Source organism: Lytechinus pictus, chromosome 5 (assembly GCF_037042905.1).
Source record: "Lytechinus pictus isolate F3 Inbred chromosome 5, Lp3.0, whole genome shotgun sequence".
NCBI classification, from domain to species: Eukaryota; Metazoa; Echinodermata; class Echinoidea; order Temnopleuroida; family Toxopneustidae; genus Lytechinus; species Lytechinus pictus.
In genome coordinates this window covers 47,116,009-47,128,647 of record NC_087249.1, presented here as the reverse complement: position 1 = coordinate 47,128,647, position 12,639 = coordinate 47,116,009, and the positions used below count along the sequence as shown (strand labels likewise).

General features: G+C 36.3%; 1 protein-coding gene across 1 annotated transcript in view; it reads right to left on the bottom strand.

Annotated features, from left to right (window-relative positions):
• Positions 1-8,310, bottom strand: part of LOC129261342 (amyloid beta precursor protein binding family B member 2-like) — a 53,548-nt gene extending 45,238 nt beyond the window's left edge. The window contains exons 1-3 of the mRNA XM_054899409.2: positions 8,236-8,310; positions 1,315-1,473; positions 428-586 (exon numbers count right to left, since the gene is read on the bottom strand). Coding sequence (XP_054755384.1) covers positions 428-586; positions 1,315-1,473; positions 8,236-8,310 — 393 coding nt within the window. The remainder of the gene's footprint in view (positions 1-427; positions 587-1,314; positions 1,474-8,235) is intronic.
• Positions 8,311-12,639: the final 4,329 nt, after the last annotated feature.

The window sequence follows — 12,639 nt, the reverse complement described above, 5'->3', positions numbered from 1 at the left end:
GTCTATATGACTGTGATGATATATAATCCCAGCCATTGCGTAGTTTCCTTCAGCAAGAAATTTATCCACATTGTGCTGCACTTAACCCACATGAGGTAAATGGGTACCTGGCAGAAATTTTTTCCTTGAAATGCCGAGCGCTGGAAAGGCTGCTTGAGCTACAGCCGGGGTAATAATATCCAAGTCCTTTGGAAGCGCATAGAGACGTTATTCATAACGTGTTATGCGCTATACAAGAACTTACTATTATTATTATCATTATTATTATAATCAATATCTGCTTGCAGGATTCCTGCAGGAAAGATGCCACTCAGACTTTTGACAATTAAGGTGCCACACAATCAGCCAATCAGCTTTAACTGCTATTGCAAATCTGTCACTGTATCAAACAAGTTTCTTGACATGAGACCCAGGAACGCGTTCTCACCTCTCCCCAGATCCCGGCCGTGTCGCGGATGTCGTTCTTGCGATAGGATAGCTGCCGTATGCAGTTATTTACCGCCAGACTGCTCTTGCCCGGCGACAGGTCTGCATCCTCCATCTCCACCCACCCAAGGGAGCGTACGTGGAACCGGATACCCCGTACCTGTCGGTGAAGAAGGAGAGAGAGAAAGAAAGATGGAGATAGAGATGATCAATATACGGTAGTAATTTTGGTAGGTTGATACGTGAATTTTGGAAGTGTTATGCAGTGTACATCTTGCATTCTTCTTTAACCTGCAAGTGATAGATGAAGCACTTAATGGTACAATAAAAATGCTAGATTTTTTTAATGAGCAAAGAAAAAGAATTTAGACAAATATCAGATAAAGGTTTAGTATTTTTCCCCCATACAATTGAAATGCTATACAAAAAATAAAGTCTGTTAATTCTACTACTAATACAATTATTTACTACTACTTCTACTACTACTACTACTACTGCTACTACTACAACAACTACTATATACTAATACTAGGTACTACTACTACTATTACTACTACTGCTACTACTACTACTACTACTACTACTACTACTACTACTACTACTACTACCACCACTACTACTACTTCTACTACTACAACTACTATATACTAATACTAACTAATACTACTACTACTACTACTACTAGTACTACTAGTACTACTACTACTACTACTACTACTACTACTGATACTACTGTTGCTGCTACTACTTAAAAACGACCATTACTACTACTACTACTACTACTATTACTACTACTACTACTACTACTACTACTCCTACTCCTACTACTACCACTACTACAAATACTGTAGATATAAAAAAAACATGATATACATTTTATCTACTTACATTTTGTTCTGAGAGAAGCTTTGGTTCCTGGCCCTGTTTAGATGTGCTTGGTCCTAGTTTCAGGTTTGCATAACGCAGTGTGGACTTCTGGAACTCTTTGAGATTAGGGTCCTGTTCTTGGTCCTTTGTTCCTCCAGATGAATGACTGTGTTTCTGCTCCTGGAAAGATGAACAAAACGGGACAAAATTAACAATTTGACTAATAATGACTAAACTTTAAACCACAATTTTCTTTCATATATGATTGAACTGTTTTGATGACTTGGCAGTAATCCTGGAAATTTCTGATAAAATGTCAGTGACACCTGACATACATTGATTCCACACTGCAAGTATAAAGATCATTCGCTTATAAAAAAAAATTGTTAAGAAAATTAGAGATATCCAGACAATGAAATTAAATGTAAATAATGATATTTAGACGAAATATGATAATAGTGATTAAGATTATTTCAATGCCATTTCCCACAAATCAGGCGCTAAATGGCAATGCTCATCAAATCCAAGCGTACATCACTTTTGGTCTCTACTTTTTGTGTCCATCATCTACAGGTACATGACTAATGTAAACACGCTAGTACAAGCAGCAATGAATGCAAGTTATACAAAATAAATAATTTTCACTTCATAATAGGTTAAAACTATTCGACCATGTGAAAGAAAAGACTATTTGCATAGTGGAATCTCTGCCTCTAAACTAGAAGAGTCTCTCTTTATCAGATCAGTGAAGAAACTACATTGTTCATGCAGAAATAGAAGCCAAAGTATCCATGTATTAATGTCAGACATCGTCAGACATCAAGCAGACATGGAGAGGATGAAAAGAACTAAAGTAAACAAGATCATATGGGGATTATAAAAAAGACAGGTGAATAGGAAAAGGGGGAACATTCTTTTTCTCTCCAGAAACCTCTGGTAATGTTAGCCCACACTGTTGCTTGACCCAACAATGTCTCAAAATTAAAGTAAGAGGGCAGCAGACATAATTGTGCACAATCGCTTGCTGAGCTGATGTGAATGAATGACTGTCCTTCCACAGCCAATATTATCTCTCGCTACCTCCCACAATGCACTCCGTCAGCAGGCCAACCAAACTCACTCACAATATTCCAAAGCAATACTATAATTCAACATCTACAGAGAAGCAGGATTCATGACTTTAGTCCATAAAGAAGAGGATTATTCTATTTTCCATTTTTAAACAAGTTTTCATTCAGGATATTGTATGTACAACTTCTGTCTTATGCCAAACCCGTAACTTGCAATTAACATGTAATTGAAATAAGGAAATAATACTGACAATAATGATAATAAAGGTGATATAATAATTTCATCACCAATGATAAAACGCGGTAATAACTCTTGCTGAATCTATAAAAATAGACATGTCAGACAGGAGCCTATCTCCCTGTGTGTTCTATATACATGATCACTCTTCATTATTCTACGAGGACAAGAAGTTTGGAATTTTCCATTAGGTATGCGAACCCACAACCTTCCATTCATGATCCAGGTACGTACCACCAAGCCATCATTCTCTGAATCATTATTTCATCATTGATGAAAGAAACAACAGGAATGACAAATAGAATAAAATTACAGTCACTCAAAATCATTTTTATCTGGAAAATTTTGGCAAACAGAATACACTTTTTACATTAGATATAATGTATATTCATGAAGATATTACAAGAGAAACATAAAATCTCCTAATCTATCAGTTTTTTTTTTGCATTGAGCTCAGGATAAGAGAGAGTCATCTTTGATGAAATCTACAATTGAAATTGGGATGAAGATGCTCAAGCCGTAAACAGCGTCATGCATCAAAAAGATTTGACCTAGAAAATGATTCCATGAATATTTGCATAGAAATGAGGGTAAAAATACAGATAGAAGTCTGGCAGAGAGTTCTACGGGATTCATCTTATCCGTTCCTTAATATCTTCACCAATCACAAAGTTGGTAGCAGTCAACACAGCAACAGCCATGATGATGACATTAATTTGAAGAAAATTATGAATTACGGTACTGAAATCCTGTTTTATACCACTACTGAGTGTGTACAGGGAATGTCTGCTGCACACATATATGCATTACATATCACTTGTTTTATGTTGCATTTATATCATTGACACCCCCTCCCATCTTGCTTTATGTTGACACCCCCTTCCGCCCTTTCTCTCTCAAAACAAACTTATTGTTTGTTTTAAAAACTGATGATTTTACTAGTTTTAGCACAGTTTTAGTTTTATTTATTTTCGTTATAAATTGAACTGAATGTAAATGAATGTCATCTGGCTGCATTAGAGAACATTTCAAAATGTAATTTACAACATCAATATACTAGTAACCAAAGCAATACATCACAGTATGCATGGAAGTATTTATTAGAGATAATTGCCAGTTTCATATAGAATTAAAACTATCATAATTTTGTCATTATTGTAACTTCCATGGAAACATTGATTTTGATTGGCTGCTGAGCCCTGTTACTACATAGTTGCCATCATGGCAAATTAACGATTGTAACTCTTCAAGTTATGAAACGGGCTCCAGCAGAATTCAAGTACAGGCTGTCAATAATGTACACAAGGGAAAAACGCTGGCACTGCAATCTATCCGGTTGCCAATTACAGACATCCATGAAATTATACATGGGTCAACAAATAACTGTATCATATAATCTTGCTCAACACATTTCCTGCAATGTTCCCCACGAGGGGAGAGTTTACTCTTTTTGGACAAACTGATTCCAACCTTTTCTCCTCTTTACTAGAATGGAAGGAACTCAACAGCAGAGTTATTAATTAAAATCAAAATAGAGTATCAAGTTCAAAGGACGAGGGGGGTTGAGATTTTTCTTAGCTCTGCATCTCGCTCCTCTCATCTTACACGACAACCCCTACTTTCATAGCCTCTTACCTAAGGTGCAGTGGGTCAGGAGAAAAGAGGAAAGCGCCACCGCAGGGCCGACTGAATTTAGGTTAAACCCATTTGAGTTCCCAGAAAGCAAACGCCCCGAGAGAGTACTAAACTTGACATTATTAAAATCAACATTGGAGAGCAGGGCCGATGTATCTGGTTGCATTTTCTTCCAATGTAATATAGATCTAGGTTAACAGAAGAACGCACACAATTAGCAGAGACTAAGCATGATTTCATGAAAAGAGACGACGACGTTGCCTGACCAAGAAATGAGAAACAAAAGCATCAAGGAATCACCTAGACTACTTATCTTGTCATGATTAAACACGGATGATCATGCTATTCTATACAGCACAAGTTCCTGTGCTTCATGTTGACAGGACAAGTTTTGAACTACTTCAGTCCACCATCCTAACAGATCCTGTTAAGTCTAATATTCAGAACTCTTTAAACTGTTTTGAAAGACAATTCATGCCTAAAAACTAGCCCCCCAAAAGAAAAAAAAATGAAATAAATAAATAATATCAATAAATAAATAAATAAAAAATGTGCAAATCACCCCCAAAAAGATAAATAACTAAATAAAAAGATATCACAAAAATGGAAATCACACTTCCCATAAATGATTTTTTTTAAGCACTGACAATATACCATTCTGTTCAATCAAAAAAATTGTTTGAGAAGAAAAAGCAGCTAGCTCCCCCCACCCCCCAAAGAAAAGGAAGTAAAATGCCCAAAAGCAGAAAAATACAATTTTCCTTCCCTGATACAAATTAATAAACCTCTGCAGTGAATGTATTATTTCTAGCATCGTCATGACAACAGACGAGACATCAAGTAAACAATCATTCTCCGACCTCCCTTTTGCCTACTTTCGTTGCCTGAAGCTCCAAAGTGCCTTCCATTCCATGGTCTTAGCGTTCTGCACTTTCTCACCTTTCGGCGACCCATTAACATTACAACAATAAACGGATGATGACTCATGAGGGAACATCATCGCAAAATGGCATTGAAAAAAAAGTACTTAGTAATTACTAAATACGAGTGATCCGGCCTCTGTTTATGATGAATATAAACAACGGGCCTTGATGGAAGAATATCAACAGGTAGCTACCCCCCACAGACACGATTGCAAGGTTTATATGCATCCGGTAACATTGGCAGTATGACTAATCCGTGAAACGATAATTAAAATAAATAACTCCTAATCTATCTAACATGCGAAAATTCCTAATTTGTTTAATACTGAAAATTTTCAAGGTGATATGCTTGTCACCCTCATTTAGGGGTTTGAGGATAGCAAAAAAAAATTACAACTGCGCTCACTTCTCTTGCATACACTGTATTGTAGCTGCTTTGGTATAACCTGAAAATGCTTGCATTCGGTAATCTATGAAGAATATACAAAAATGTCTATGATTAACAAAAACCAACATTGTGGTATGCAGCACAAGAGGAGCTACTGTACACGTATTAAGACAAAGTCATCACCTTTGCAACACAAAGTAACCTCATAATTTTCTCGACAATGTTCAGGGGAGAAAACCTAGTTCCCCAAGACATAATCATGCCTAGATTCATTGAGGGTGACCCACAGGATAACATACAAGCACCTCTTCTATTCTCATGTATGGATGGCCTAATTAATGCACATTGGAATGTTTATAGAGACACTAGCTGATCCCCAGAGTAGGGCTTTGAGGAATCCCATTGCTAAAAGAAGCCAAAGCCATCAAAGGAAACATGCAATCAGCATGCAAATTACCTGTGCCTTATTTCTCCCATAATGCAAGCTTGTAATTAGGTCACTTCTTAAAAATTTTGCTGATGAGATAGTAAATTTATAGCTATTTAGGATGAAATGATGAATTTCATTTTTCTTTTTTATAAGGGCTACAATCTGTAAATGATAAGATATTACAACATTTCAAACCCAAGACAAGTGAGGCATTAAATTTGAAAGAGGAATTATTTTCTTTAAATTAAGGCTAATACAGTCATCCACTATCCAATACATTTTCGCATGGAATTTTGAAGAAGTAACCATTAGAATCAATATCAAAATGCCATCAACACCACTTTAAATAGTCAATTCATGCATGCTCCAATTCCCAGGTAATTAGGTCGATGAATGTTTAAAAAAGGAACATAGATTTCTATTCTAAGAGCCTAAATTCAATAGCTCGAAAGCCTTCCAACCAAATTCAAATTGCACCGAGTGATAATTTCTTGAAGATGTCTTTACAAAAAAAAGGTGAATTGACATATTATCTTAACAGTTCTGACATGATTTCAGCAAAACCAACATGAAAGAATGAAAACTAGCTAAAGACAAGAAATATCACTGAAGGTGGTTAATACCACCGCCCTATGGCATTACCATGGTAATGCACTTTCCAACACATTTACATGTAGTACGGAAAAAAGGTATTGCCCGATGCCCATCTTTACCCCAAGACCAATATGAGAGCCAAAGTTCAAACCGCAAGATTTTTATCTAATTTTCACCGTAATATACAGTTACCATGGCAACACATGCAAAAAAATGTATCTTGCACATCTTTACATCAAGACCAATGTGAGACAAATTTCACAGGAAATTGGTTGAAAAGTGATGAAGTGGTTTTTATCTAATTTTTGTCATATAATGTTGTTACCGATGCAAGTAGTTTGATACGCAAGATTTGCAACTGAGAGACCGACCAACCAACTGCCCTACCATATGCTGATTCTGATATACCACCTTAAAACTTTGTTTGGTGTACGGTAGCTGAAAATAGTAAATTTCAAAATGAATGAGTACATGCAGGCATGCAGTATAATGACACTAGTGTTGGCTGGATATATTTGTTCCCTCCAGCAAACAATTCAACAAAAGCTGCAATTCACTATATCTTCATGTTGTAATCTGCTTTCTTCAATCATGTGAGTACTAAACATTTCCTTGAAGCTCATACATGTGAAATAAAGACAAAATACACAAGAAACAAATTTCAAAATAACAGAACTGCATTTTCAGAGCAAACACAAAACGATACAGATCAAAATGTAAATTGGAAGATGCATAAAGATAATAAGTTACACCCTTCTAACATTCTTACATCATACATAGAGTTGAATAACACTGCAAAAACATTGATCACGGAAAAAGCAAACACGCGATCCATCTGCATTGCATTGTGGGATTGATGACAACACTCGTCTAGCGTTGATTCGATGTAAAGGTCGCACGACTCCATGTATGTTATTGAATCTGTCATTGAGGTTCTCTCGTGAAGTAACATGAATGTAGGTCCAGTATGCAAGGCCAGTCGTCTGCTTGCATACCGGAAATGTTCATTCAGAGTGGAAAGGTATACACCTATGGAATTCAGAGAGAGGAGGATGGAGATACAGACAGGGTGACGGCAGTCCCTTCAATCGCGAACCTTGACCAAGTTGTTGTTTCATTATGATCATATCCAGCTATAATCTTATTCCTCCTCCTCGTCATCATCATTATCACTGTTTTCACCACCACCATCATTACCATCAATACCATCACCATCAAAAGTGGCATAAAAATTTGTTTTAGAGTAGGGGATTTTCAAAAGGAATCTATCATCATCATCATCCTCATCATTACCTACACTGTTGTCAGCAGCTTAAGTTTCATGATCAATATCATCAGTAGCATCACCATCATCATCATACATGCCATCATTATGATTTGATATACAAGCAATTTTCTAGTATCGAGTATTAGAGATCAAAGTGCTATAATTATATGAACACACAAACTCTATATTTTTCAAACAAAATACAAAAAGGGGAAGCTGACATGGAAAAGGCAGAGAAAAGGGAAAAAGGAAGGGTAAGATATTTGTTTCAATATCACTTTTTGGTTTTATCATACAAAATGCAATTAATATTTCATAAAAAAGTACATTAAGTGAGATTTAGTTGAATCTGTAGCAACAATAAACACCTGCTTTCGAACTCCAAACTTCAGCTAACCCGAGCCCTGAAGCCCGTCCAACCTCCCTGAATAAATCCACAATGAATAAGCTGCTGTGGCAGGAAGATGGCCATTGTTTGGACCACACGATACCAACACGCACCAACTCATAGAATATTCATAAGTCGATAGCAGTAGACAAGGCTGATAAAAGGAATGGTTATTCCGAGAAGCATCATGTGTCGGCTTTTCTTATTTTGAGCCAAAAACATCTTGAGACGGCCGACCGATCATTTTGTAATTGTAGCTCTGCGGCAAGCGGGGGAGGAAGGGGGATGATGACAATGTATTGGGTATCCATTATCAGCTTATGAAATATAAATGCAGGTATATTATTCAAATGATTTTGGTATTAAAAAACCCCTTCCATGTGTATTTTCATTAAGTCTATCAGAAACACAAGTATATTAATGAACTATCAAATCACTTATCACTTTCTTCAATATAGTTTGTTTTGTTACCATTAAAAACATATTTCGATGGTCAAAATTAGCATGTCATGGAATAATTCTCATTTGCATGACTACGTACAGGAGATATTGAGAGATACTGATTTGCATGGCAAAATTCATGAGTTTATAGGAATTTGAAAGAAAAAGTGGTAAGAAAAAGATAGGAAAATGTGAAGGAGGTGAATAACAAAAGTTGAAAAGAAGGGAGAAGGAAAGATGGAGAACAAAGAGAGAAAGAGTGAGCAGGAGAGGGTGAACAAAGTCTTGTTTTTTTCTTAATATCATAGTAAATCATTAAATTATTATCCTTATTAATAAAAATTACAATTGTAATCTTATCGAGATGTGGAAGTGTTAGTTTTATCTGAGAGATATTGCGTTCGATATTGGAAAAATGTTAAATACAGATAAGTTAAATGAAAATTAAATAGTAAAGGGAGAAGAGAGAGGGAGAGGGGAAGAAATTATAGAGAAAAAAAATATATAAATACAAAAATGTTTTGGGAGATTACTGCAAGGGAATAAAAAAGAATGAAAGGTACATGATATGAAAAAAAATCACCAAAGACACACACACACCTTGATACAGATAAGCCACACTTTAAATAGAATTAGTCTGCACAACATCTCAGGAATACAACTCACATTTGGTAATAGTCAAATTTATCTATACCGATATAAAGCAAAAATTATATGTACTGATAATGCTAATGCCCTTCTTGCACTAAAACAATATCATCACACCCATCTACTTGCGCCTCTCTTGCACATAAATGTTCGCACTTGTAATTGTTATTCACACAACGTCAAACCCTGTCCCTGGATAGGAACCCCCTGGCCAGAGTATCATAACTCATGTACGTCCACATCTACTCCAGATTGCAATGATAATACACTGTGCGCATATCAAAATATGGACTTATAACCTTTCCATAATTATCTAACACGTAGCAAAAACAAGTGGCTTTCCTCTCCAAGGATTTTAGTTTCTCTACACGAATGAAATTACAGGCTAATTTATTCTCTGTACTATTAATTCTTATCCTCTGTATTTATTGATCTGAAAAGGGTAGGCCTACATAGAGTTATAAGAGACCTCACACAATATTGGTAAGTTTGCTCTGAAACATTAAAGGTAAGCTCCTTATGTACTGCTGGGAAACTGGATCAATATACAAAAATCTACAACTCAAAAAATAAAGCACATTTCTGCCTCGCATACAGCATTATCCAAAAGATAAGGTCCCACTTTACATTAATCTACTCTAACCTAGAGTATTTATGATTTTATTTGTCAGTTATAACACACGGAATACAAATATAGGTCTGGATAATCATATATCACATCATCTTCTCAATCTGATGTGTTGAGATAGATTGCGTTAACTTATTAAATCTTCTATAAAAACTTCCAGGTGATTGCGTAAATGTATGATGCTAATGAAATTTTGCCACAAAAATAGTGCAGGATAAGAGCTTTATATGCACAGGATAAAGCATAATGGAAGCGAAAGAACCATAAAGAGGGTTCATTAGATCCCTAAAGACCCTTTCATAAATAGTCATGTGACTGTTTATATGACTATTTGGTTACATGATATACATGTAGTTTGCACATCGCTGCAACGGTTGAAAATACACTTGCATATCCAATTATGAAAGCCAACTTTTAGTACCCCCATTTTAGAACATAGATGAGAGGATTAATAAGAGATGGAGAGGGGTAGAAAATGGATAGTATAAAAATTTGGGAAGGGCAAGAGAGGGAATTGAGAGGGGGTTAGGAAGGGGATCTGGAGGGGGGGTAAGCATGTTTAAAAACCCATTTCAGGCGTTAAAGGAGAGGATTAGTGAGAGATGGAGATGAATAGAAAACGGATGGTATGAAAACTTTTAGGAGGGGTTAGAGAGGGGGGAGAGAGGGGGGGGGGTGGGAGGGGACCAGGGGAGGGGGGTAAAAATCCCAGACAGAGACAGCACACTCAAAAGCTGATTATCAAATTTATTCTTAATCATAAGGATTGACTTCTTAATCTCAAAAGATTTAAATTCAAATCATTTACCTCCTTATTTAAATCCAAAAGGTGTAAATTTCAATCTAATATTCAGCTGGTCAATATTCATAACCGATCTTGATTTATTTTAAATCCTCGGAATTCAAAGTGTTCTAATGAATCTGTAGTAACCCTTTTCAGGACTTAAATGAGAAGATTAATGTGAGATGGAGGAAAATATTTTAGATATAAAAAAAGAATACTAATGGTTGAAAATATTCAGGAATGGTACAAAGAGAGGGGATGGGGAAGAAATAGAGGGAGGAAAAAAAGGAAGAGGGAGTGGGGAGAACCTTGCAGACAAACAAAACTAATATGAAATCTTTTATCTCGCTCGTGTCGCTATGCCCTTTCTTAGAGCTGTCATGAAGCGACTTCGTTGGCACCTATCATACAGTTAGCTATTTCTCTTCAGTATTGGTATGTTAATGCCTGGGAAAGAAGCATAAATAAAGATAGATATTTTCTTTATTTTTGCCTTCAAAATCATGTGTCAGTGTTTGACTTCATGTTCACATCTCCTCCTCCATTTTATCTGTCTCCCCCCTTTCCTCTCTCCACTCCCTCTCTCTCTCTCTCTTTCTCTCTCTCCACCTCCAACACTCTTTCACTCTTCCCTCACTCCCCTCTCCTGGGTTAAAGATACATGTCCCGAATGAGAGAGGAGGGGGCAAAAAAGAAAAGAAAATGTTCAGGATTATAAGATAGAATTTCGCACGATGAAAACTTAACAATTTTGTATGTTCAATATTATTCTTATGCCAAGTTTAATAGTTTTGTAGTGCTTTCCACTGCTTTTGAAAACATATATTTGCATTCCATATCATAAATTTGTCAAGTTGTCAAAATTGTTATGGGCAAATGGATTTGTGTCAATGTTTGTCACATCTCCTCCCTTTTATCCCTCTCCCCCCCCCCTTCTTCTATCTCTCTCTCCATCTCCAACACTCTGTCACTCTTCCCTCACCCCCCTCTCCAGGAGTGAAGATATATAATGTCCAAAATTATAAGATAGAATTTTGCACGATGAAAAATTAATAATTGTGTATGTTCAATAGTATTCTTATGCCAAGTTTAATAGTTTTGTAGTGCTTTCCACTAAATTGTAAACATATATTTGCATTCCATATAATAAATTTGTCAAGTTGTCAAAATTGTTATGGGCAAATGGATTTGTCCCCCCCCCCCCCCCCCGATTGACGCCTGTGCCCATCTCCCCCTCTCTCTCTAAGTCTGCCTGTACCCACTCTGTATACACCAGAACATGTGTGTGTGTGTGTGTTGTGTGTGTGAATCAGCACCAACCAAGCAGTATTCACACCAGTGATGAATCACCCATCTTGACATTTAGCACACCGTGGGGGAAAGTGCGGGGTACAAGCCAGAGCCCACTAGAAGACATCACGCATACACCCTCATACGTCACAATCCACAAGTGCAGCAGGACGTGAACTGATGTCGTCCAATGAGAGGGCAGGACTTGATTATGAAAAGGAGGTTGGGAATCAATTAACTCTCTAGTCAGTGATGCTATGTTATATATATCCTACCAAGAAGAATTATTCAATGACATGGTTATGAAATACACTATTCGGTGATGCTTTGTTACTTAATATATCCTCATGTGGTTATTGTTCAGTAATATTGTTACTATATTTGAAAATGAAAATGGGAATATATCAAAAGGTTTTTAATTACACCCTGTAAGTAAAATAGTCCTTAAACGAACTGCTGGGTTATCTTTTGGATGATAGCTCTTGAAAACACTTAAAAAGATAATAACTCCTTGAAAGCTTTATAAAAGCAAACAAATCCTTTATCAAAGAAACTCATACAGAGTTAGCATAGATGGATAAGTAATACACATTCATATATCAAGAGAGCTATAACACATATC